Source organism: Monodon monoceros, unplaced genomic scaffold, assembly GCF_005190385.1.
Source record: "Monodon monoceros isolate NGI ecotype Baffin Bay Population unplaced genomic scaffold, NGI_Narwhal_1 Super_Scaffold_14, whole genome shotgun sequence".
NCBI classification, from domain to species: domain Eukaryota; kingdom Metazoa; phylum Chordata; class Mammalia; order Artiodactyla; family Monodontidae; genus Monodon; species Monodon monoceros.
In genome coordinates, this window is record NW_021703770.1 from 32,352,119 (window position 1) to 32,378,895 (window position 26,777).

At 48.2% G+C, this 26,777-nt stretch overlaps 2 protein-coding genes and 1 non-coding gene across 11 annotated transcripts in view; 2 read left to right on the forward strand and 1 right to left on the reverse strand.

Annotated features, from left to right (window-relative positions):
* NCALD (neurocalcin delta) overlaps window positions 1–11,236 on the forward strand; it is a 428,946-nt gene extending 417,710 nt beyond the window's left edge. For 4 of the 6 annotated variants that reach the window (XM_029222620.1, XM_029222622.1, XM_029222623.1 and 1 more), the window contains 2 exons: window positions 7,766–7,871; window positions 9,981–10,232. In XM_029222620.1, coding sequence (XP_029078453.1) covers window positions 7,766–7,871; window positions 9,981–10,177 — 303 coding nt within the window. In that variant the 3' untranslated portion in view covers window positions 10,178–10,232. Of the gene's footprint in view, window positions 1–7,765; window positions 7,872–9,980; window positions 10,233–10,284 lie in introns of those variants that run through there. The other 2 variants (XM_029222624.1, XM_029222625.1) reach the window with 2 other exon arrangements.
* Window positions 11,237–16,486: 5,250 nt separating this feature from the next.
* The window catches only part of GRHL2 (grainyhead like transcription factor 2), a 164,146-nt gene continuing 153,855 nt past the window's right edge, over window positions 16,487–26,777 (reverse strand). For 2 of the 4 annotated variants that reach the window (XM_029223040.1, XM_029223039.1), the window contains exons 15-16: window positions 21,526–21,590; window positions 16,487–19,438 (exon numbers count right to left, since the gene is read on the reverse strand). In XM_029223040.1, coding sequence (XP_029078873.1) covers window positions 19,324–19,438; window positions 21,526–21,590 — 180 coding nt within the window. In that variant the 3' untranslated portion in view covers window positions 16,487–19,323. The remainder of the gene's footprint in view (window positions 19,439–21,525; window positions 21,591–26,777) is intronic. The other 2 variants (XM_029223042.1, XM_029223041.1) reach the window with 1 other exon arrangement.
* On the forward strand, window positions 22,225–22,331 carry LOC114895723. The gene has a single exon (XR_003793623.1). It is a non-coding gene; the product is annotated as a U6 spliceosomal RNA (small nuclear RNA).

Sequence of the window (26,777 nt, forward strand, 5' to 3'; positions counted from 1 at the left end):
TTATGATTTTAGACAGCCTCTGTGCTAATGGGTGGGGCTGTGTTCCTGTCTTGCTAGTTGTTTGTCATAGGGTGTCCAGCACTGTAGCTTGCTGGTCGTTGAGTGAAGCTGGGTGCTGGTGTTGAGATGGTGATCTCTGGGAGATTTTCGCCGTTTGATATTACGTGGAGCTGGGAGGTGTCTTGTGGACCAGTGTCCTGAAGTTGGCTCTCCCACCTCAGAGGCACAGCACTGACTCCTGCCTGCAGCACCAAGAGCCTTTCATCCACACGGGTCAGATCACAAAAAGAGGAAAAGGGGAAAAAATAATAAATCTTCCTCTCAAAGTCCACCTCCTCAATTTGGGATGATTCGTTGTCTATTCATGTATTCCACAGATGCAGGGTACATCAAGTTGATTGTGGAGCTTTAATCCGCTGCTTCTGAGGCTGCTGGGAGAGATTTCCCTTTCTCTTCTTTGTTCTCACATCTCCCAGGTGCTCAGCTTTGGATTTGGCCCCGCCTCTGTGTGTACGTCGCAGGAGGGCGTCTGTTCTTCGCTCAGACAGGACAGGGTTAAAGGCGCCGCTGATTCGGGGGCTCTGGCTCACTCAGGCCGGGGGGAGGGAGGGGCACAGAGTGCGGGGCGAGCCTGCGGCGGCAGAGGCCGGCGTGACGTTGCACCAGCCTGAGGTGCCCCGTGCGTTCTTCCGGGGAAGTTGTCCCTGGACCCCGGGACCCTGGCAGTGGCGGGCTGCACAGTCTCCCTGGAAGAGGGGTGTGGATAGTGACCTGTGCTCACACACAGGCTTCTTGGTGGCGGCAGCAGCAGCCTTAGCCCGTCTCTGGGGTCCTTGCTGATCACCGCGGCTTGCCCCCCGTCTCTGGAGCTCCTTTAAGCAGCGCTCTTAATCCTCTCTCCTCACGCACCACTCTGGACCCCACGGCCACTGGCTGGCCCACTGTGTTCAGGAAATTCAACAGGAACCCTGGCAGCTCCTCAATGTCTGCTAGTGTTGGAGGGTGTCCTGCAGAGGCGGGGGGGTGGCTCTGTTTCGGACACTGGCAGCAGAAGTTCTGGGAAGTACTCCTTGGTGTGAGCCCTCTCAGAGTCTTCCCATTAAGTTTTAAGTTAAGTTTACCTAGTCGTATAAATGTATGTTCACAAAACAAAGGGAGGTAACCCAGCTAAACCTCCAATTGGTGGAACTCACAGAAGAGATATTCTTGTGCAGATGACTTTCGGAGTTCCCAGGCTTCTTCAGCTGTTGTCTCTCCTACCAAACACCATCCCAGCTGGGAATAAGCTAAAACTTCTGGGCTGCTCTGATGCTTACGGGATTTAAGTAACAGAAAGATCACCTTTCCAGGAGAGAATGTGGTTGGCACCAGGAATTCCCCAACTCCGAGCTGTTGCCCTGAGCCCATAGGTGCACTTCATGCATCGGGACTTTTGGGGCACAGCCGGTCTGGACTTGTTCTCAAGTCCTGCTAGAGACTTTCCGAAAGGAATATATAGGCTAACACAGTGTTGCCTTTAGCAGTTCTCAGGGAACTCACTTTAATGACCAGGTTGCAATAATTTCTAGTTAGCATATTCATTCCTTGGATGGTAATGATTGCTTTAAAGTAGTTGGTGTTCAAACACGTGTTGTCTTAGAATCAGACTCTCCCTCCTAGTTGTGATTCAAGGTTAATTAGCACTTTTGATAAGGCAGAGTAAACTTCATAACACCCTCAGTCTACATTTTCACACCCTTTGAATGAATGAAAACTAAAGGAAGGAGGTTGGGCTTATGCTGGCAGCCCATCACAGAAGACTTCATTTTTTTGTTTGTTTCTTTTAGCAATATGGGAATTTTTTTTCCTGATTCACTCATCAGAATAAGGCATATGTATCCATACAGCAACCAGATGAAGAGGAAGGGAGACTATGGTGTTAGCCATGCAAAGGTTTGCTGTCCACAAACACCAGACAGACTCACAAATTAATCTGACCTGGTCTCAAGAGCACCAACTGTGACCAGTTCAGACAACCAGCTTGTGAGTATTTGTGCCATGACGGATCAAAATCAGGACCAGAAAGACTTGGTTACATTCTTTCTAAAACCACTTCCTGAGTGGCATTTTTTTCTCCCGAAGATCTTTCTAAGTTGGTGTCGTAGACACTATGTCACTTGTGATATGTGCCTTGGAGACCTGAAACACTGTGCTCTTCTGATGGTGAAAAAAAAGGCAGGGGGTGGATGGTGTTGTGGTGAAAGCTTCTAGTCCATCTTGATGTGGCCCCTGGGAATTCAGCTGCAAACCCTTGCCTAATTCTCAGTTATGAGTGTGGACCACAGGTGTTACTCTAGAATGCAACTTGGATTTCTCTCCTGGAGAAAATTCTTTAAAGCAGTTGCCCAGGTTAGTGACTTTCTCTAAGAACTAACCTTAGTGTTTGTTTATCAGTTGTGTTTGGCTTATCCCTTTTTTATCGGGGGATTAATCTTATCGTGACAAAAGCCACATTATAGTTTAAGAGTTGAAGTTAGGCATCTAGCAACACAAGTGAGTGCCTGCTACCCAAAGGCCCCCCACTCGGCTGTGCCCTCCGTCTCCTTTGTGCACTATTCTTCCTTCTCCTGTTTCCTAAACAAGGATATTCCCAAGCAGAGGTCCAGCCTCAGCCCTCTTTTCCTTTCATTAGTTCTGGGAAGTCATCTTCTCAGTGCTTGTGTGGGCCAGGCATAGTGTTAAGTATTTTCCACACTGTATTAGTTTCCTAGGGCTGCTATAACAAATTACCATAAACTGGGCAATTTCAAACAACAAAAATTTATTCTATCACAGTTCCAGAGGCCAGAAGTCCAAAGTCAAGGTGTGGGCAAGGCTGGTTCCTTCCAGAGACTCCTGGGGGGATCTGCTCCATGCCTGTCTCCTAGCTTCTGGTGGTGGCTGGCGATCCTTGGTGTTTTGGGCCCACATCTCTCCTATCATCGTGTGACATTTTCCCTGTGTGACTGTGTCCAAATTTCCTTCTTCTTCTACGAACACATCATTGGATTAGGGCCTGCCCAAATCCAGTATGATCTCATTTTAACTTGAGGACATCCGCAAAGACCCTATTTCCAAATAAGGTCACATTCACAGGTTCTGGGTGAACATGAACTTTTGCAGGACACTAGTCAACCTGGTACATGTGCATTTTCTCATTTAATCCTCACAATAACCGTATTAGCCCCATTTTATGGATGAAGAAACAGAGTTCCTCCAGATCTTCACCTCTACTATGTCCAGCTGTTAATGGACATCTCCACTAAGACATTGCACTGGTACCTCACAGTCAGACATTCCAAAAACAAACTCAGTATTGTCCCCCAAAATGTGAAGTCCTAAACCACAGCAGCTCCAGAATGTCTTTTTAGGAGAGTGAACGGGATCTTTGGAAGGGGCTGTTGGAAGCAACCTTTGCACAGCACTTTATATAAGAATGAAATAAATAGTAACTGCCCATATCTAAAAATGATGGGTACCACCACTTACCTGAAACAAGACAGTGGCTGAGGAATGGGCAAGGATGATAAATTTAGAAAAATATGAAGGAGGCAGATTTGATAGGTCTAGTTGACTGCCTGCATGTGGAGACGGGTGGTAGAGCCGTATTAAAGATGTCTTTGACTTGATTACAGGATGGTGGGTGGTAGGACTGTTTACCAAGAAACAAACAAACATGAGTGGGGGCAGGGGCCTGGGCAATAATGAGTTTCAAGTAAAATCTTCTGTGAAAACTAATATAAGAACAGAGCTGCTTTGGTTGAAAAAAGGGGTAGGGCCCTTATTCTCCCCCCCATCCTCTCCCTGCCTGTGAACGTATCTGCAGCACTTTGGGAGAACATTATGGATTTACTGACTCACTGTATTCTTCTAGCTCTAAACGAGAAAGTGCTTACGCTGTTCTAGATACATAGATATTGATCCCATTTTAAGAGTATTTCCAAGAAAGATTCTCATGGCCTCTCTCTACCCTCCTTTCCTGGTATGTAATACCCTCCTCAGCAGGATGCTTTTCTTTATCGATCATCTAAGAACAGCCCTATACCGCTTAACTTCTGTTACCCTTGGTGGGTTGTCATGGGGCCTTGGGTGTCCTGTTGGAAAAGCCAGCCTGGTTTCCTTCAGAGAGAAGAGTGAACTTTAGCTCTTGGAATTGTGCCTGCCCTTAGTTAATCCCACAACCTTTATCAGTTCAGACATGAGCCCTTCCTTTCCAACATTCCGAGAGGTGGTTCATTCAGAGGGAAAAAGAAAAATCACATTATATATATATATATATATATATATATATATATATGTCAAGAGGAAGCTGGTAATTCCCCTGGCCGCAGGTGGTGCTGTCCTAAGCCTGCCTAGGGCAGAACCAGAGCTGGGTTCCTGGGTGTCCCATAGCGGTTGTATTTACCCGGAGACAAGAATAGGGCTCTTCAAGTTTAATTAAAAACAGGATGTCCCTGCTGGGCCTCTCATTGACATTGCTAAAAATAAAGTAGGGAAGTAGCCTGGCCTCTCCATGGTTTAATCCCATTAAATTTGGGGGAGGGGTGTGGGGAACTGGGGTTAATAAAAGACACGATTTGTTTCAGATTGCTGTCTGGAGTTGTGTCTTTTCTCTCCCTGCGCTGTGGAGTCCCAGGTCTAATACAATCAGTGCTGGCTTGCTGAGGCCATGAGAGAGGGGCAAAGGGACAGGTGATTCCCCACTGAGGTTTTGCAGGGCTGTCACCCACTTACTCACATTGGGACCCCTGGGGCTTGTCACCTCACCTCTTTGCTCACTGCTCTAGTACCACCATGTTCATAGACCTGGTTTTGTAAGTAACCCACTAATCCCTTTCTGTGAGCTGATGCACATTGAAAACAAACAACTGGGCCTCCCTGGTGGCGCAGTGGTTGGGAGTCCGCCTGCCGATGCAGGGGACGCGGGTTCGTGCCCCGGTCCGGGAGGATCCCACATGCCGCGGAGCGGCTGGGCCCGTGAGCCACGGCCGCTGAGCTTGCGCGTCAGGAGCCTGTGCTCCGCAACGGGAGAGGCCACAACATTGAGAGGCCCGCGTACTGCAAAAAAAAAAAAAAAAAAAAAAAACCAAACAAATGAACAAAAACAATCTAGTCTGAGTGCTATGAAAGAGCCATCTGGAAACGTGAGCATCTTAAAGGTGCTCGCACTTCCTCCTCAACCCCTCAGTATACTCAGACCTTACATCTCTTGCCCAATTCCAGAAGCCTCGTTTGCAGATAGCCTTATATAAGGGGATCCTGACTTTCTTCATTTTTGTTTTGTTTTTATTTATGGGTGTTTTGTTGTTGTTGTTGTTGTTTTGAACTAACCTATCCTCATTTCTGTGCCCCAGCCCTATTCCTTTAGTCTAACAGCTAAAGACTAAACCCCTGAAGACTTTCTGTTGGGTGTAAGAGCCTTGTTTTCAAACACACATTCCTGTTTGCTTGGTCTTTCGTTCATTTGTTCAACCAGAGTATTAAGAGAATAATCCCTAGATTATTACACAGTTGACTTCCTTCAGAATCCCAAGGAGAATTTCATGAACCTCAACTCTTAGAGGCTGAGAGTTCCAAGGAGTGTTCCAGACCAGTGGGTTTTACTTGCTACTACGGGACCTTACCGAGGCCAGAACAGATTTGGGGAAGGAGCAACGCAGCCCCAAAGAAGGTTGATTACACAGCATCCTTAAGACCTCTAGCCAAAGTAAACTTATTATTTGTCCATAAATGCCCCTCCCACATCACCTCTACAACTCCTGAAATGTACCAGCTCTTAAACCTTTAAAGAGGTGTACTTGTGATTTAGAGGGACGCTGATATCTAGATACTGTTTTGTTGTTGTTGTTCTAAGATTCCTGGGCTTAGGAATTCACAAAGTATTTAGATTGTGTAAGTCTGAAATCCGTGTGAGGGGTGTGTGTGTGTGTGTGTGTTCATCAGTTGGCGCCACCGATTCCTCTTTGAGTCAAGAGTTACAGAAAAGCTTCCATGTCGGAGCAGAGAAAGCCGAGGAGAGGGTGCTGGACCTCAAAACATGGGTGGTATGGAGAGTGTCCTGCTTTCCACTCTTGTTACTAAATATTCACGTGGCCCTGGAAGTTCAGCACCTCTGTTTCCCATTTGTAAAAAAGTCTCTAACTCTGTGGCCTTTTCTAGCTCCCCCAAGGAGTCAGGTGTCCCCAGCGGCTTGGCGCATGGCGCTATAACCCCAGCACAGATGGTAGTGTAGTCCTGGGCTGGAGGGGACAGCAATAGGGACCCAGGAGGAAGACAGTGTATGGCTCACCTCTCGCCTCTGGAGCACACTTCAGTGAGCGTCTCTTGGGACAGCTGACTGTGGCCAAGCTTACTTACCCCAGTGACACCCATCATCCCAGACAGAGCCATGACTCCCAGTTTGCCCTTCCTCCCAGACAGAATCACCGTGGAGGCAGCTCCAGTTCAGCGAGGACTCTGGGTGGGTTCAAGTCAGACTTGGGGAGCCTGGCCTGAGGGGTCCCTAATGGGGTGGGATCAGCCCAAGGGTCAACACACTGGGTGAGTCCATTTTTCACTCCTATTTTATCAACGGAGATTATAATATTTACCCCCATTTCTCCAGAATATTTTAGGAACTTGAGGCAGAGTTGATCCTGAACGAGACCGTAAAGTGGAGAAGTTAAGCCTTTATCTCTTTTTGCAACCCTTTTTGTTTCCACATTTCCCCTTTGGAGACTACTTTCCTTCAGCTGCCTTCCTTTCTCTCCTTCCACTACATCCCAAGTTCCAGAACTTTCCAGATTCCTCCGCCCACCCTCTGGCAAAATCTCCTTTTTCTAAAACTCCTTCCCAGGGCTAATTTTCCCCAAGTGAATCTGAGTACCAGAACCATGGTCTGGGGATAAAAACAATGACTTTACATTATGCTTCCAAAAAACAACATTTGACCGCTGAGGCCTTCCAGGCGCTTCCTGGGTACCATGGGGGGTCCACGGTAGGGGAGATAGTTTCAGTACTGTTCACAGAACCTTTTCAGTAGAACCCTCTTTTGCCCATCAGATTTCTGATGTACCCAGTTGATCTCAAGCTGAGATTGTATACTTATTTCATCCAAAACTTGGATGGTAGATTGTTCCCATCCCGGGGATACTTGGCAGCTTGCTGAGAAGGAACGTGAGATGATTGCCACATACAAGGAGAAAGAGCACTGGGATGGATTGGTAATGTCTGCCCAGGAGAAGAGGAGGGCAGGCCCTTACAGACCATCAGTGTTTGTCACCCTTGAGGGACCCAGGGAGAGACCACAGTAGACCCTGACCTGTCTCTGGCCTGAGGAATGTCACCTACAGCCTGAGAGCAGGGACCTCAGAACAGCAGCAGCAGCACACAGGCACCTCATTAGAAATGCAGACTCTCAAGCCCCCCATCTCCCCAGCCCACCCTACTCAATCAGCTTCTGCGTTTTCACAAGATTCCCAGGGGATTCATAAGCACATTAAAGTTAGAGACACGGGGGGCCTAGTGAATCTTCCTGCCAGTTGTCGCTCCTGAAGGTTCTTGCCGCTGGACAAGCTCTGCTGGCCTGGCTGCTCTCACCAGCAACTGCACGTCTCTCTTCTACAACAGATGGTCAGGAGCAGAGCTGGGTCGCTGTGTGATGGGAGGCATTCCCTTCAACCCTGTATTTGGGAGGTTTAATAATAGGGCCATTGTGTGCGAGAACAAACCATGTTTCTGTCTCACGCCATGTTGCTTCTGTCCCCAGGCAATCTATAAGATGGTCTCCTCTGTAATGAAAATGCCTGAAGATGAGTCGACCCCAGAAAAGAGGACAGAAAAGATCTTCCGCCAGATGGACACCAATAGAGATGGTAGGAGGCCATGGCTGCTTTGCTTTGCTTTGATTTGCTTTGCTCAGAGGCGGGGCTGCTGGAGGGGCTGGGGTGTCCGGGCAGGGAAATTCCACTAGAGGTCAAGATATTGGCCGTAAGGACCTGGCTTGAGGCCCTGTGTGAAAGTGGCTTATCCTGCTTTCTCCCTGTAGGGGCAAGATGGAGGCTGGATCCTGCAGGCCAGCGAATCAGAAAGTGGGGAGGGGCTTGTTATGCACCCAGACCCTAGTAGCTTTCGTCCCAGCCTGCCCAAGGGGTTTTGTTGGGATTTCGTGCGCATGCTCCAAGGTGTTGGGTTTCCTGGAGCCAAGTGGGACCCCTCAGCTGTTGGCGGGTGAGGTGGCCAGCAGATTCCACCCTGAGGGAGCCACCCACAATTCAAATCCAACAAGGGGATGCAAAGCAAACCAAAATGAAAGGAGAGATGGATTTCAAACTCAAGAACAGTGGATTTTAGATGTTGGATTGCCAGACAGAATACAAGAGGCACAATTAAATTTAATTTTTGGACAAATAACAAATGACTTTTCAATATAAGTATGCCCTATTCAATATTTGGGACATACTTTAAAAATTGTTGTTTATTTGAAACTGAAAGTTAGCTGGGCATCCTGTATTTTATTTGCTAAATCTGGCAACCCTAGTTAGATGTAATATCTGAGTTTAAAGTGCTAACACAGAGCTTGGTCCATAATAAGCCCTGAGTCATCTATAGCTCTTGCTTTTATTTCCAGCTTGCCTGTTCTGCTGGGCATCCCCAGCAGTTCTTGTCAATGATGAGCAAATGCAGTCATATACCCCCGACAGAAGGCTTTGTCGTAGAGCGAGCCTCAGTTTCTATCCCTATGCCCTCTGGGGCACCAGCTGCTTGAGAATCCAGGTTTGCAGGGTACAGGCCAATCTGTTTGCTTTGTTTCTCCACAAAGGTGCCATTACATCCTGTTTCTCTATGTGCCTTGATTCACAGCGAATAGTTTGTTTTGCAAAGACTAAACACATGGGATTCTTTTAATAGAATAATAAACTCGCTGACATTAAACTGCACATTTTGCTGATGCTCCAGGGGAGCACAGGTGGGCTTGTCTGCTGCCCGAGGCCCAGCCTCCTCTTCAGAATAGGGCTGAAAGATGGGAGAAGATCCAAACACTGCAGGATCGAACGCTCACTGCGAGAAATGAGACCCTGTGCTCTGGGACTCGGCCACAATGGGGTCACAGAGCCCTGACGGGGTCAGCATTCCCCAAATGCATCTCGTTGCTAAAAGCCCTGTGCTTTCCTAAGGGAAAGCCTTGGGTTTAAAAAAAAAAAGGGCGGGGGTCGGTGGGGGGGGGGTGGAGTGGGAGCCGTACTGGGAGGGGCTTTAAGTCTGCGAGGGGCCAGGCTCCACCCAACTAGGAGACTTGGTGCTTTGGCTCAGGGCTTCTGGACCCCAAGGCGGGACGCCACACCGGAGCAAAGGCCTCATCTAGACCCTCCCGCTGTTAGATTCCTCTTGGAGAAGCTCTTTGCATCTAACCCCTGGCGGCTGACTTGAAGAGAAAAGTCTGGGCCCCCAGCAGGTTAGCTGGGAAGCCAATCCGGGAGCACGCGGGTAGTTAGCCCGAGGGAGCGGATACATACGCTGAATACAGGGTTTACCCTGCCGCAACAAGAAAGCGGGGGAAGCTTTGCCTCCCCACCAACAATATGACCGAGGAAACTTCCCGAAGGGAATTTGATACATACTCTAGCTTGGGCAAGAAGGAGAAAGACATCGAGGAGGAGTGGAATCCCAGGCAGCCAGTCTCCCCCGTCCAGCCCATTGAGGTAGGAGGAAAGTGCCCTGATTGACGGGAGGGACCCCCGCGGCACCTCTCTGCTTCTCGGAGCACACGGCCCTCGCCTGGATGGAAGGGCAGCCGTCCTCACACCTTGGCCCAAAGAAGGGGCCCTCTCCCCAGATGTCTTTTCGGGCCCCTCTGCCCACATGCAAACGTAGGTGTAGCCAAGTGACCCTGAGGAGCCCAGAGGGCCCAGTGAGCCCGTGGGGACGGCCTTGGCGCTGCAGGAGCCCAGCTCAGTCTCTGAAAGGCGCCATCTGATCCACAGACACCGAGTCCCTCCGGGGCGCCTGCAGCTGGAGGGGCCACGAGGGCAGGGCCCACGTCGCGGCCACCCAGCAGCCCCGCAGCCCAGGGCCGTGCACACAGAGCTCTCAGGAGGCCGCGTGCTGCGCTGTGCGATGCTCAACGAGCCCCGGGGTCTCGGCTCGGAGAGACGGAAGGTGGGCCTCACGGCGGGTGTGAGACCCCGGGAAGAGGTGGGCCGCCGCCGCCAGCCCCAAGGTGCAGCGGGAAGCCTACGTCTGTGCGGCGGCCGGCAGCCGCCACTCACCGGTCCTCTTGCTTTCTAGGAAAACTCTCCCTGGAAGAGTTCATCCGAGGGGCCAAGAGCGACCCGTCCATAGTGCGCCTCCTGCAGTGCGACCCCAGCAGCGCCGGCCACTTCTGAGCCGGAAGCCCCACCAACTGTAGAGCTGCTTGTGTTCCCTTTGGAGTTTACTTTTTAACAAAAAAAATTTTTTTTTTTTTGCCAAACAATATTGACGGTGATGCTGTTCCTCGTGTGGTCGGATGCACCTCCCTCCGTGCCGCCTGCAGCTTCTTTTGTCGTGGACGCTTCATGGGAATGTCTAGAGCCCCCCGCGTTTGTGGAGAGCATGAACAGTGCTGCTGTGCACAGACTTTGTGGTGTTCATTGTTCTGACGATTTTTCATCGTTATTATTATTACTTTCCCTTTGATTCGAAAGTCTGTGTTCTAAAACCGAAGACTGGGGGAGGCAAGAGAAGAGAAGAGAAAACAATCCAGTCCAGTGATTCTATTGCAAGCTTAAGGGCCCTGTTTGGAAAACAAAATTCCCCACCTGGGTCTGGAGTGACACATGACCTAGGGGTGATGGCACCAGATGCTCGATTTCCCAGGGACCAGGAATCCTCCGGGGCCAGGCTATTAAAGGGGCCTGGGGGATTCCCGCCTGGAGGCCCACCCCATCCTCTTCCCCAGCAGGCTTTAGTTTCTAAGCTGTGAACATTTCAAGGTAAATTCATAGAGGAGAGGAAAAAGATGGCTCAGCTATTTCTTCCCAGGTTTACACTAGTTGAGCTAAGATGAGTTTCTCTGGAAATTAAACACAAATGGTAATTTATATTTCAAAGCCAGACCCATCTTGTTGCCTATTGTAGTTTAAAAAAAAAAAAAAAGATTGCTGTATATAAAATACTGGGTATTACAGACGAAATTAAGTGTTTTGCCTTGTTTAAATGAAATGCATGTTTAGTGAGCACTAATACAATCTTATTACAGGAGACTGTTTTTAGTAGCTTGTTGTGAAGTAAGCCAGCTATAATGAATGTCTGTGTCTTATTTTAAAGTCATATCCGTCTTTGCACAAATGCACCAATCAACAGGTATATTTTATATATTCCAGAAAAGTACAAAGTAACCATGACCAGGGCCCAACCTTAATTTTGAATGCTTTTCCAGTGGTAGTGCCTAGGCAATAGAAGTGGGGCAAGTTTGAGTGGGATGTGTCAACTGGAGCACCAGAAGGCTCATATTTATTAGAGATGTGGGTTTGCCCACCCAGCCCAGCAGCCCGTTGACAGTCCTGGATCAGAGGTGCGGTGCTTTTCTGAGCAGATAATATTCTGTAGCTGTTCCCACCCCCACCCCAAATAGCATAAATTCTCGGGACTTCCCAATGCTTTAATCCACATGGATGGTTAGGAAGCCATAGCTGGAATGTTGACTTTTCCATGCCTCTAGCGGCCCTGAAAAGAGTCAGAGGTTGGGCATCATCTGGTTCATCCTGAAGAAGGCATAGGCAAGTGTGTCTGTGATTTCCAGGGCCCACCCTTGGGAATCCAAAAGTATCTTGCATCATCGTGTTCTCTGAATGCAAATTTCTATTTACAGAAGTGACAGTACAAATTTGAGTTGCAGTTTGGTCTGATGACCTCATACATCCTAATTTGAATTGAAAGGTAAGAGTACAAGTTGCTGGTCACAGGTAAGTTATATTTTCACAAGCAGTAGGTATGGGGAAGTCCAAACACTCAAGGATGTAGACGGGGAGACCCTGCCGCAAGAGAAGGCAGAGAGGTCTCCTTGGCTGCAGCCAAGCTACTTCCTGTAGACCATGAACCACAGAAAGATAAACTTATAACCATGAGGAAAATGATGCTGAGCCCATTTCTAACCTCTAGATTCCTGAGTATTACTCGATTCCATTTAAACTGATAGTAAAAATCTGAATTTGTATGGTTGACCAAAACGAACCAACTTGACAGGGTGAAATTTTGAGACCTGGACTCAGTAAAATAATCTTCATCTTCCTCTGAGTGTCAGTTTTTTTTACAGTGGTTCTATACTGAGACTTGCTGAGTCCCTCCGTTGGCCAAGTGGTAAAATCTGGTTTTGAAAACTAGGGAATTAACCTAAGACGCGGCGTGCACAGTGGCAAGGGGACCCGGCACCTCTGTAGGTGATGTTCAGGAGCTGCCTTCCACTTTCTCCCGCTCTTGATTGAAGACCTAATTCCTCCTTTAGTTCTCCTTAGATGGCAGAGTCAGTTAATGTTGGGGAAAGCCCGCCTGGGCTCTGTCCTCAGTCATGACATCTTACTGAGCCAGACGCAGTCCGTTCCCTAGAACCTAGAGCTGGAGTGAGATGCAGAGGAGCGTGTCTCCAGCTGTTAAGAAAACAAAGGGGAAACTAGTCCTCGTCCTTGCCTGCCATTGACCCTGTCTGTATTTTCTTGAGGGTTGTTTTCTCATTCTCCTTCCCAGGAAGACCTTTGTATGTCTGGTCCAATGCACTCGAGTGTGGCCAAGGGACTCGACAGCACCCAGAAGGCTGAATGCCTAAAAACTTATGTCACTCCTGTGCTGGGCTGTTCATTGTCATTGCTGTGTTGAGGGACCTCTGGAAATGGAGTCTGTTCTGTCTGAAATCAGGCCAGCCTGTGATGTTCAAGGGACTGGAATAAAGTGGCTTACGACGTGAAGGATGATAGAGTGGTCGACTGTTCATATCCTTGTTTAGGGTGGGGAAGGGGTGTTGAGGGCGCAGTCCCATCCCATTGATGTGCCCTGGGGGCACTTTCCACAAGTGAATTTAGTAATTTATGAATCCCTCCCCGTGGAGTGGGTCCTATATCAGGTGACTTTTGTGTTACTCTAGCTTGACATTCAAGAATGTTGCTGATTTAATATGATGGTCTGGGACATGAGGTTTCCATGCCTAAACTGCTGCTCCAGCTGAATCTGTGCCCGGGTGAGGGCCCAGATGCTGTGCTGGCCACCTCCTGGGTGTGGTTTCTGCTCTCCAGGCACAAGGAAGCAGGGTTTGTGAAAGTGGGGATGAGAGGGTCTGCTGGACCCCAAGCCGTGTCCGGAAGCATCCTTGGTCTACATGTGGGCTAACTTTCCCCTCATGGCCTTCACTTTCTTACCTCCTCTCCTTCCTCACAACTGGAGCTATAGATTCTAGTCTCAACATTAGGTGCACCAGAAGGAGAAACTGAGGCAACTTCCTCTTCAGTGGGAAATTAACATGCCCCTCTCCCCTCTCAGGGCCTCTCAGGCTGGAGAAAAGTCTGTAGGAAAACTGACATGATACAGAGCCCATGGCCTCAAAGCCAATTCAGATCAAGGTGCTTGTTGCTGCTGTCCTTGGCCTTGCCTCCAGCACAGAGGCCATGAATGTAGGAAAAAGGGGCTGAATGTCAGCTACGGTAGGTGTCTCATGGGCCAACCAGACCTCATGTAGGAGCTGAGTTGGCCTGGGGGGGAGTCTTTTTGTACCTCACAGTTTCTCTCCATAGGCCAGCAGTGGCCCTGAGGCCCGTGAGAACTGAGCATGAGTAATGCCATGTCACTCACAGCAGTGATGGTAAGGAGGTGGCTGGGACCCTCCAACCTGATCAGGAGCCTCTTCACTCGCACACCTGTTGGAGGTGAACCTGTTAATTTCCAGCACATTTGCAAGCCTGAGGCTCCTATTTTCAGGGTACTGTCCCAACCCAGCTCTGGACCCCCTGACAGCCTAGTTCAGGCATGGGGGGCGGGGCAGGCATAGGCCAGGTGAGGAAGAATCTGCCTGTTTTCTCAGTCGAGGCAGGGGGAGATCACGAGAGCTCCCTTTGGAAGAAATGGAGATGCTTCACGCAGGCCTCTCTTATCTTTGTCAGGAGTATGCTTTCACTTTCCTGAAATTTTCTGTTTTTTTTTTTTTTTTTTTTAAGGTGGCTGAAGAAACAAAAGAAAGAAAATTGAGCCCAGTATTTTCCAAGGCAGTAGAGTATCAGTCAGATCCACCTAAAGTAGAAAGATTGTTGCAGAGTGAAAAGATGTCCACGCCAAGGGTCTAACCAATGGTATATTCATTACAAATAGATTTCTCTACACTTGAATGATGACCACATGTCCAGGGCTCAGGTAGGTCCTGGGCATTTGCTGCCCTGGGTGTTAACGTGCCATTGACCCTCAGAGATACAGGGGCTCAGACACTCGAGTTGGCAGCCTTCCTAAAGTGAGATTAGCGTTTGGTGACCTCTCATCACATTGTGAAAGTCTAAGGGTAAGAGGAGATTGTATGCCTTAGGACTGGGGTGACTGCTGAGCCCTGGCTCTCCCAGAGTGAACCCCTATCCCGGTGCTGACGATGCCAGGCTGTTATCACTGGGCACATCGCAGCCTCTGAGGATGGACTGCATCTAATGTGCCTCTTATTCCCCAGCACCGGGCACGATGCCCGGTCCATAGTAACTGAGCTGAGCTGGCATAGCGGTGAAGGCAAGAGCTGGTACTGGACCCTGTGGCCCTGACAGCTTTACCTGCCTGGAGTCCCAGTACAGGGAGGTGGGGGGGGGGCGGTGTGTGGCACACATGGGGAGCAGAGTTCACAGCAGGACTATGGCTGCCATGGGTCAAGGGAGGACTGCCTCAGGGGAGATGTGGAGACCAGTGCATGCCCGGCAGGACGTCCTCGGGCCTGTGCGGAATACATTCAGACCTCCTACTGAGACTGCGGAACACGGATCGTGGCAAAGAGGCCTTTGGCCCGTTTCTAATCCCAGGGTCTCTCCAGAAGCCTCCTCAACGGGCACTTCTCCTGACCTCTGTGCTGCCCACTGGTCCAAGCACGGAGGCTGCTGAGGATGCCAAGGGGGTCAGAGTTGGTCAGACAAAGCTTTCCCAAGCTTTGAAAGCAGCTGTGGACGTGGACAGACAGACAGGTGGAAGAACATAGAAGCGCTCCTTGTGTGGAACAGAGAGGCTCTCGGGAGCTAATCGTGGAGGATGGCTGAAGGAGTGTGCGTGGCCACTGAGGAAATGCCGAGAAGTACTGGGATTTGAATACAGAGTGAAGTAAGTCAGAAAGAGAAAAACAAATACCGTATGCTAACACATACATATGGAATCTAAGGAAAAAAAAACAAAACGGTCATGAAGAGCCTAGGGGTAAGAGGACACCGGAAGGGGGAAGGGTAAGCTGTGACCAAGTGAGAGAGTGGCATGGACATATATACACTACCAAACGTAAAATAGACGGCTAGTGGGAAGCAGCCGCATAGCACAGGGAGATCAGCTCGGTGCTTTGTGACCACCTAGAGGGGTGGGATAGGGAGGGTGGGAGGGAGGCTCAAGAGGGAGGGGATATGGGGATATAAGTTTATGTATAACTGATTCACTGTGCTATAAAGCAGGAACTAACACACCAGTGTAAAGCAATTATACTCCAGTAAAGATGTTAAAAAAAAGGAACTCCTTCAGCAGAAGCATCTGCTTGGCCCTACAGGGCTTCTTCAGATGAGCCATGTGGCTGTAAGGTTGCAATTGTCCACGGAAAAGAGGAAGAAGGGGTCAGGGATACTTACTTTCTCCCTCCCATATTCAGTTTCCCAGTGATCAAAGTTTGTTCCATGGGCATTAGCACACCACACTTAAAAAAAAAAAAAAATACTGGGATTTGAGCTGACAGATACTAGCGAGGCTGTGGGTTCCAGGGCAAGAGACTGTCATGATGAGGTTGGCGTTTCAGCCACATGGTTTTAGTCTCTGTGGAGAGGTGGGCGAGATGAACTAAGGGACGGGAAAGCTCTGGTGGTACATTTAAGTGGCGGTGAGGGAGCCGGGCGTGAGGAAGGCAAATGCAGATGGACAGAGCCTACTCCCTGCCCTGGGAACTGGAAGAATAGCCATGCTGGTGGCCTGTCATGATCACACCAAAGGCCTCGTGATGTCTTCAGCCTTCTCCTCATTTAACCTTGAGGTTGGGCACAACAAAGCAACCAGAAGAGGAAACGTCTGCTTGTTGGAGCCCAGGACCTGAGGTGCCCAAGGGGAGCCTAGAACCTTCCCCGCTCACACAGAGGCTTCTTTCCAGTCAGGCAAAGAGCCCCAATACCAACCTCACCGAGAACATCAGACATTCGAGTTGTTAGGAATATTTATTTTTTCTTCTTAAAAATGTACAAAAAATAAAATAACTGTATTTATAGTTTATAGATTCCCCCTCTCCCATTTACAAAACTATTAAGTTACATTTGCCTTTTTTTTTTTTTTTTTTTTTTTAACACGAGAGCAAATTGTCCATCTAGCAGTCTTCCTTGCTTGTCTTTAAGAAAGGGCTGTTCATAGAATTTGGCACAAGCCCTCTGCTTCTGTTGCATTTGCGTAATTTTAAATAAGAAGGAAAATAAATGTTTGATTCAGTTCATGCTTCTTAAGTTTCTGGGCTGGGGACGTGCCTTAGTCTTTTAGGATCCAATTCCAAGATGATACCCGACTGCATTTTTCTGTTGGACTCAATTCCTAAACACCCATAAAGTCTAAGCAATTTGGGTAAGGATAAGAAAAACACTTGTTTCGCATGTCCCTCGTCTTACGTGAATTTTTTCTTTAAAGCTTATTTATTAAGGGACAAAAAAAGAAGAGGAGGCAAGTTTTCCTATCTCTCTGGAGTGTTTTTCTTGGACAATTTTGCTCATCAAAGCTCTGCTCATATGCGTAGTGAAGGCCACATCGAAGCTAAGCCATGGGCACACCGAGAACGCAGAGGGGACATGGTAAGATGGGGACAGATCAAATGAGAGGGGACACTCTGCACCACCCTTTGCTGGCACTGACCTCATATGCTTTGTTCTGGCAGTGGTCACCGCGATCATTGCCCAGGGACCTGGGACAGAGGCAAAAGCCTCTTTGATTCATCTTCTGCCTAGGGCAGGATTAGCCAACATTTTTTTTCCACAGAGGCTGGAGAGAGAAGGCTTGGTAACCCGTGTCAGATTGCCAAAGATTTTCTCTTTCTCCTATTCTGGAGTGCTGTGCCCCGGCCCAGTGGTATTCGCCATTACATCTGCTGATCACGTCTGGAACCAGCCCTCAGGCAAGGAGCATGGGAGGCGCATTGTACATCATGCACTCCCAACAACAATGAGCCCCATTAGTACCCAGGAGGGTCCCCAAGATGCCGGTCCAGGGCATGGCAGTCACAGAGTGGAGGAGGAGGCGACAGACTGGAGCAGAGGTGAATCCAGGATGTAACCTTTGGCACCATGGAGAGGGGTGATGTGTCCAGAAGACACGGAAAGGTGCCTACTCACCACACCCAGAGATCTTCCTAGGCTCTGCACCTGCCCACCATTCCATTCAAGTCCTCTGCAGCCTCCAGGACAAACAGCTGGACTGGAGGCAGCCCTTCCGTCCAGCTCTGGGCCTCAGGGGCAATGGGGTGGGAGGGCAGGGAGCCCTTGAAGAGAAAGCCCCCAGGTAAGACATCAAAGTGCTTTACAACCAAATGGGTCCTTACAGAGAACCTGTCCTAGACCTGGGACCTTGGGTGGAGGGTGTGCTCGCTAGTAGAAAGCTAGCGCTTCAACCCACAAAGGTGAACACAGACCCCTAGACCACGTTCCTGTCCCCTCAAAGAGAGCTGTGGCCTGGACGGTCCATGACATCGTGATCGTTTGGGGAAGCGTTTCTTTTCATCTGCTAGGGCACCCAGCAGAAGGGCAAACCACCTCTCCGTCTTCCTCTGGACGCTGCTTTCCGAAGAGCCAGGGCTCTCGGGGCGTCCTCGCTTGCTCCCTCCACATCCAGCATCTGGGAGCAGAGGCGGCGGAGCCCGGCCCCTCCCGTGCCGGCTGAGCCCCGGGAGGCCGCCGTGGCCTGGAGACCCAGAGCTGAACTGTCGGCCTCGCTCTCGGGACCACAGTTGGGCTTTAAGGGGGCCACTTGTGATGAAGGACGTGCTTGTAAACTGCGAGGCACTCACAGTGGCCAGGATCCTCACGATAGCCAAGGAGTTCTGCAGCGGGCCCAAGAGACGCGGCCCTAGTGGCAACCCCCCTGCGGTCCCTCCAGAAAGTCCAGGCGGTGCCGACACCAAAGCGGGAGGAGCTGGGGCCTCAGACAATCTCACCTTTGCCACGACACAGCTCAGAGGGAGGGTCAGGCAAAGCGCATCGCCGTGAGGTAAACTCAGTGGCCTCCGGGGCGAGCAGTGCCCGTGGAAAGGGAACAACAGGGCGCCCTCTGCGGACAGGGACCGAGGCCCCGCGCGTGCCCACGGGAGTAGCTGTCTCGGCGCCCACCGCAGTCACCCGACACCCCGAAGGCCACTTCCGTCACCCAGCGCGTCTCCTGAACAGCACAGAGGCAGAAGCCTCTTGGAGAAAGCAGGGTCTCCAGGTATGTGCCTCCCCCGGCCAGTGGCAGTAAACATGCCCACATAGCACAGGTAGAATATATTATTGCCATATTATAAACACTATGTACACGGGTAGCCAGGCACACCTTCTAGGTTACTTACTAATTACACAGTGGCTGAATGTCTTCCTGTACACGGCCTGCTGGCCACTCACCGGGAACCCCTGGGGGTATCGGCGAGATGACCGTCCCCGAGCAGCCTGAAGGTTTCTCACCAGGAAGGGGCGTCCACCTCTCCCCCGACCTCTGATGAAGGAAATGGCTCGTTCTGTCCGTCCACTCAGGAGACGTAAGGAGGTGAGACGGCAGGGGCGAGCATCCTCAGGCCCTTCGGGATGAATGGATTGAAGGGGAGGGCTCTGGACGGTGGCACCTGGAGCCAGCAGTGACCTGCAGAGCCCTGGCGGGCCTGGGCCCTGGGCTCCGGAGAAAGGTGGACAATAAATAAGGATCCAACAGGCGCAAGGCCCTTTCCCGAGGCGCTTGGGCTGCGGCTCCGTGGCAGGAGCCGGCGGGCGGACCAAACGCACGGACCAAACACGGGGCTTCGGGCCTCGGCCCGCTCCCCAGCGCGGTCGTGTAACAGCAGTTGTGAGATGGGCTGGGTGGGTCTGCAGGGCCCGGGCTTCCGGCTGCCCCGGGGAGAAAGGCCCTGAGGGCTGCTGCCCGGAGCAGGGCTCAGATCTCCATGAGCGTGATCTTGAAGCCCTCCACCGTGCTCTCCATGTTGAGGATGAAGGTGTCCTCATTCGAGTAGTGCTCGATGATGTTGTCGTCCATGTTCACCAGGATGCTGCCGGGGATGGGGGAACAGAGATGCCGTGACCAAGGCGCTCGGTGCAAGGGCAGGCTCCCGGCTGGGGGCTCCCTCAGCCACGCTTTTGCAAGGGAGGCCAGGGAGGGGGGCGGGGGCTGGAGGGGAGAGGAGACAGGCAGGGAGAGAGGCTCCCACTCTGCAGCGGCCCCCAAACTGGCCCCCAGAAGGCACTTTGAGGAAAGCAAAACCTCGCTTTCTCAGAACTAACTCCTTATGAAACAGGATTTCAGAGCTCATTCAACCCAAACCTTCTGCTTTCTAGATTGATAAAAAGTACAGCCCAGAAGTTAACAGAGCCTGAAATCACAAAGTTAGCTATTGACAGGGCCAGGTCCCCGAACTATTTTCATTAAACCATATTGCCTCTTGAAAATGCATTTTAAAAAAGTACTCCACACTTAGGAGAAGAGGAAAATAAACAAGAGCTGCAGGTACCCTTCCTCAAGCATGTAGTGTGTTCCAGTGTTTTGGAGACCTTGTGTTCAGTCCTCAGGGCAACCTTGAAGGCAGGTGCGGTCATCACCACTTTGCAAATGAGAAACCTGAGCTCAGCAAGGTGAGATCGTGTCCCCAAGTTCACTCAGCTGCTTCACTGCTGAGCTAGGTTTTGAAACTGGCTTTGCCTCACTCTGAAGTTCATACTTTTACCACATGTGACCTACTCCTTGGTTAACCATCTGTGTTGGGTTTGGTTTTAAGAAAACCAACAACTTCCAGGGCCTGTCTGTGATTTAGAAGCCCTTTAGCCAATCCCCTTCTCTGAAGTCAGACAGATCTTGGTTTGAGAACTGACTCTCATTTTACAGCTGTGTGTCATCAGGCAAGTTGTTTAGCCTTTCCACAAAAATAAGAATAACAACCCTGCTTTAGACGGTTGTTGTCAGGATTAAAGTATTTGGCCCAGGGCCTGAGACAGGGCTCAGTGGAAGTGAAATGTTACCATCGGCATGTGCATCGACACTGAGGGCTTCTGCTCAACGTGAGACCTTGAGACACCGCTCAAATGTCACCAGCGAAGGAATACACTCAGCCTCTTGCACTGACTTTGGAAAGAACTGTAACATGCATTTTAGTGAGCTTTTCAACCAGGGCTCAAGTGGAAAGGGTTTCCTGCTTGGCTCCAAATTAACCGAGAGACCGCATCACTCAAAAAGCCTGAGTATCCCAGATAATCAATTTCCTTTATGAAAGAGGCCCAGAGAAGAGTTTAAAGACCTATTTTATGATTTTTGTAAGAAGATAGCTCCAGAAGCTGACTCTAATGGAGACCCGCTCCTGGCACTAAATCCAGCTCCGTGGCAACTAAACTTGGAGCCTCATACACAGGAGGCCCTGGGAGGGCTGGAGACAGCAGATGTGCGAGCTAAACACTAGGGCTTCGGGGCCACGGACCTGGGTTAAATCTGCGCCTCACCTACTGAACATGAGACTTTGGGCAAGTTGCTTAGCCTCCATCAGCAATAAATTATGGGTAAGAATCTACCTCACTGAGTGGTGAGGGACAATAGAACAATACACATAAAGCACTTAGCAGGGGACCCAGAACCTACTGAGCACCAGATAAATGAGAGCTGTTGTTCTTAACAGTGAGAACAAGCAGGTCCAGTAATCATTTCGATCATTATGTTAGTAATAACCTCAGAAGAATCCTCTATGCCCTGAATCCTTTGTACTTCTACCGTGCTGCCCTGAAACCAGCCCCAAGAGCAGCACGTGATTCCCTATAAACTCTGCTCTCTGCAGAAGGGCGACCTTGCCACTGTCCCCAGGGCCACTCTCACCACTTCCAGACCCCTCTATTCTACCCACTAATCCTGTCACTGCAGGGGGGCATCTCAGCTGACGTCATGACAATGCACTCTCACCCCCCGCTCTCTCTCATTAAAGGTCTTCAAAATGTGTGGCACACGTAAGCTGCTCAGCACGCCTTTGGAAGGATGACAAATGTTTATAAAAGGCAGACAACAGAACTAACGAAATACGGGCACCATCTAGTTTTTTTTAAAGGCACTGTATAGACATATCTAATTGGGAAATCAATTTAAGTTCCGTTTCTTTCTTACCCTTTTTTGCTTTTCTTGTAAAGCTTTGTTATCTTTTCCACGGGCAGCCCGTATTTCTCAGATATCTGCAACCAATAACAAAAAAGCAGGTGAGTGTGGAAGGGGAGCCAAGCGGAGACGAGAGAAAATTCCAACTTCACTGTCCTGGAAATGTTTCTGGGTGCCAGTGGTCTTCACTCATGAGTCAGACTCTCAAAAAGGCTCATTTCTTTGGACAAACCATAAATCAGTCAACAAAAAATTCACCCACAGGAGAATTTAATCTATGATGAAGGTGTCATTTCAGGTCAGTCAGAAAAAGATGGACTCTAATCATGATGTTGGATTAAATAGGTAGCCATATAGAAAAAAATTAACAAGTTAAGTCATCCCTTCTCCACGACTTCCATCAAAATAAATATCACCAAAGATTTACAGGGAAAAGATGAAACCATGCAAGAAGAAACCATGAATCAATTCTTTGTACAGATATCATCTTTAAGTAAGGAAGATGCCAAGCAAGCTATGAAACCTGAAGAAAAAAGGCCAAAATGTAGATAAAGCAGCATAAAATGAAAAATACCAGTATAGGCAAAACCACCCAAAAAGCTGAGGACAAACAATACACTGGGAAACATTTTTGCAACACAAATGACAGACATGGAACTAAACTTTCTTAAGTTAGAAAGAACACCTCCAAATTAAAAAAAAAGGACTAACATGCTCCCTATGGCAGCACATATACTAAAATTGGAACGATATAGAGAAGATGAGCATGGACCCTGCACATGGATAACGTGCAAGTTCGTGAATTGGTCCATATTCTTTAATACAAATGAATGTATTTACAAAACAGAAACAGACTCAAACAGACACAGAAAACAAACTTAGGTTACCAAAGGGGAAAGGGGGGAGGGAGGGATAAATTAGGAGTCTGGGATTAACAGATACACACTACTGTATATAAAATAGATAATCAATAGGACCTACTGTATAGCACAGGGAACTATATTCAATACCTTACAATAACCTATAATGGAAGATAACCTGAAAAAATATATACGTATAACTGAATCACTTTGCTGTACACCTGAAACTAACATAATATTGTAAATCAACCATGCTTCAATTAAAAGAAAAAGACTAACAATTCAATGGGAAAAGGAAGGCAACAACATAAAGAAGTAATTCACAGAAAAAATACAATAGGACAATAAGCAAATAAGAAAATGCACCACCTCACTATTAATTTAAAAATTCAAATTAAAACAACAGCAGGATACTACCTTTAATCTATGAGACTAACAAAAACTGAAGAACTGATAATACAGTGCCAGCCAAAGGATAAGAAACAGCAACTCTCATAGCCCATAGACAGGAGAGCAACAAGCTCAACCTTTCTGGAGGGAAATCTGGCAGAAGCTATTGAAATTTAAAAGGCATATATCTTTTGACCCAAATAGTCCACATCTAGTAATCTGGTGTACAGAAATACACTCAGATGTATGCAAAGCTCTTCAAAGCATCACTGTTCATAACACAGATAACTGTGTATAACAAACATTCATTAAGCACATTTTGATATTTGCACAGTTGAAAACCATGACGTCGTGCAATCATTAAAAGAAATGCAGGACGCCTATATGAGAAAAATGTCCTTAACATACTAAGTGAAAAAACACAAATTGCAAAACACTGTATATAGTGTAATCCCACTTGTATTTTTTAAAAAAACTATATGTAAGTAAATAGAAAATATCTGAAAGACCCGCCAATCTGTTAACAGTGGCTACCCTGGAAGAATGGACAGAAACAAGGAGATTCTTTTTCTTTTCACATTGTACAATTCTGTACTATTTACTTTTACAGTGACCATGATTCAGTTTTATAAATATAAAACTATAAAGTAATATAATAATAGTTTAGAGATGGATTCTGGAGACACCTACCCAAAATGCTTTTTCTCTCCCAAATCCAATCCACCCACCTCTTGTGAGCCCAGTGGCTGGCAGGGCTCACAAACAGCTAGGGCAGGTGAGGTTTGGGACTTGGACTACTGGGCAGTCTAGCAGGGCCTAGGAAAAGAAGCCAAAGAGCCCTGGGACAAAGGTGGGATAGGTTTGGCTCCTGGGAAGAGCTTATTCTCCAGAGAATCGGATTCCCACCCATCCATCCCTTACACTGCACAGGAAGAACTCCCACCCCCTCCCCCAAGCCCCAAAGGAGCAGAACAGGTGGGCCGAGGACTGAGACAGCAAAGGTAGACTGGGAAACAAGTGGCCTGCCTGTCGCACATCACTGCTCCGTCACTGATGGAACTGCCTCACGGCCATACTGGAGCCCAAATGAGCCCAGCACATAAAATAACACGGCCTGTGGGCAGCAAAGAAAATGGACAGAACTTAATGTGGACGGCATCTGTGTGAACAGAACATAAAAGAGCACTTATGAAGACTGCTGTACAGCACACAAGTGTAAAATTCTGATCTAAATATATGATTATTGAACCAAAAAATCTGTAAAGGTCAATAAATGAATTGAAGGCCAGGTGGTCGATCCAGCAAACCAGTCTGCGTTAGGAAAGATCGATTAGAAAAACCATTTCAAGTGCAGAGCAAAGACACATAGCATAAATGGAAATCACGAAGGGAAAAAAAAGAGAGGTTTGACGAGTAGAGACAGCCATACCTGATGTGACTATATCCAAAGTCCCAGACAGAGAAAAAGGAGCAAATGGAGAAGAGGAAACAATTAGACAAATAACAGGAAAGACCCATGTTTTTAGATAGGAGGGGTATCCTGAATCCCAGGAAGGAGCAATGAGAAAAGACCCATGCATCTGGCCACTCTGAAAAGTGCCAGATCTCCAAGGGTAATGAAAATACAACATCCTGGAACCTCCCAGACAGAAAGTACAAGTTACCAAAAAAAGAAAAGAAAAAGAATGAACCTGGCTTCAGTCTTCTCATCTGTAGCACTAGAAACCAAACCGGAATAACCCCTACAGACTACTGAAAAAAGGGACTTTACCCCAAGAATTCTGTACACCAACAAGCTCTCCCTCACTTCTCAGGTTAAAGAATGGCATGTAAGAAACGCATTTCACCCAGATATTCCATTTGAGGAAAATACTCACAAAAGAACTCTAGCTAAACTGAATATGCATCAAAACAAAGACTTCAGCAAAGCAAAGGGGGAAGAAAACAAGCAATCAGTGTTGTACCATAAATATATATATACGTATACACACACACGCGCGCGCACGCGCGCAGACAGACTATATATACTCTCTATATAACTATAGATTTATAGTTATATCCGTACATAATGTATATACATATAGATATATATGGTCCGTATATAGATATATAGACTTATAGGTATGTATAACTACCTATATATAGTTAAATGGACTGGGAATGTGAAATAAGTGTTAAATAAGGATTCTTGAAGTAAAAAGAACATAATGGAATCACAGAGCAATAAGGAGAAGAGACTGAAACAGTTTAGGGAAAGTAAAGAAAAGATGAAAAAGTGACTTAATCCAACTGCAAAACTAAAGAGAAAGAGGAAACTACAAAGTAAAATAAATAAAAACCAAAACATTTATCGTTGTGAGTTGCTTGGCCTGCAAGCGTTGGGTTTTGAACTTTGGTTGGTGTCATTTGGAACTTCTTTTTAAAATGAAATGGAAGAATAAAGTGTGTTCCTTTTTCGACTCAACCTCAGCAAGTTCATCTCTCTAAGTCCCCCTTTTCTGAAAGAGAGGTGAATCTGATTCTTGGTTCTTCTCTTTTCAGGGGTTTGACTCCCAGTTTTTCCCAAAGCATGAATGCATATACCTCAGCTCACAGATCAGTTGATAACAGTCAGGAAATTTGCATAAACCTGCATATCTGCCAGAAGTTGCGGCAGCAGCCAGCATTCACTGAGTGCTTACTAAGTGCTTAGCATATCAGCACAGGGAGTTCTGCATCTATTAACTCACTCAATTCTCACATCATTGCAACAGAATAGGTGTTTTTAGGAGACCTGTTTCTCGGGCAAGGAAACTCAGGCTTAACACTCAGTAAGTAATCAGGGTCCCTCAGCTAGGAAGTGGCAGAGACAGGATTTAAAAGGTAACAGTCTGGCAGTCTGGTTTCAGATTCTAAGCTCATAGAGAAAAGGGGCATATGATGGGCCTGTTTGAAGCAGGGCTCATGGACCCTATCCAGTACCAAGAAGCAACTGGCAGAGTTGACACGGGCATCAGGCTGCCGAGGGCAACGGTCTCCAGGAGGACAAAGCCCTGCCCTCTGTGCAGCTGGCAAAGGCAAAGGCAGAGGCAGCTGGATAAAATGCCACCCTAACACAGCATCCTCTGCCTCCACGCCAGGCAAGGAAGTGGGCTTTGCCAAATCCAGAAGCCTGGAAAGAAGTGAGACCGTGCAGGATAGCATGTGGAGGAAGCTGGCCATCTGTCGGGAGATTACGGAAGGAATCCTTCTGCCCAGGAGCTGGATGGTGTCACCACAACACTCCCCTTCCGTGTGCGTGGCAAGCACACACTTCGTGATAGTTCTCAGAGCGGGGGCATTAGGACTGCTTGGTTTTTTCTTTGTGTTTTTCAAGTAGTCTGGACTGCTCATATATGTCCATCATTTTTAAAAGCTCATGATCAATATTTTTAAGGACCCCCTAAGACTTCCTTGACGCTCAAGAGGATCCTAGGTCTTGGACATATCTCATCAGTGTGTTACTGGCTAGCTGATGATCTGGAACTTTCAGACTTTTACTTTGTGGAGAGTTCTCTTTGCCCAGAAACCTCAGATATGTGACAGGCAGAACTAGAGATTTCCATTGGTTTTCACCAATGTAGGACTCTGTCTGCCTGCTCTAGAGGCATCCAACACAGCTGCCAGCTCTGGAGGCCGATGACTTTGATGTGGAGTTATAAACTGTTCAGTGTGGGCTCCAAGGTGCACTTTTGAAAAAGGGGTAGCTCTTGCTTATAAATACTTCCTAGGTGGCTACATCTGACCTGTCAATAGAATTGGGGAGGACAGGCCTGCATCTCCATGCATGAATGACTCAGCTGCATAGAAGGGGGTGCTACCGGGGCCACGAGCCACCTTTTCCCTGTGCACCCAGCCAGCTTCACCAAGGGAGAACACCCTTCTCTAGCCCCTTTGGCTTGAGGGAATCTCAATCTGCCTCTCCACCCCATAGCACTTACAGCCGTCCACTACATATATATATATATATATATATATATATATATATATATATAT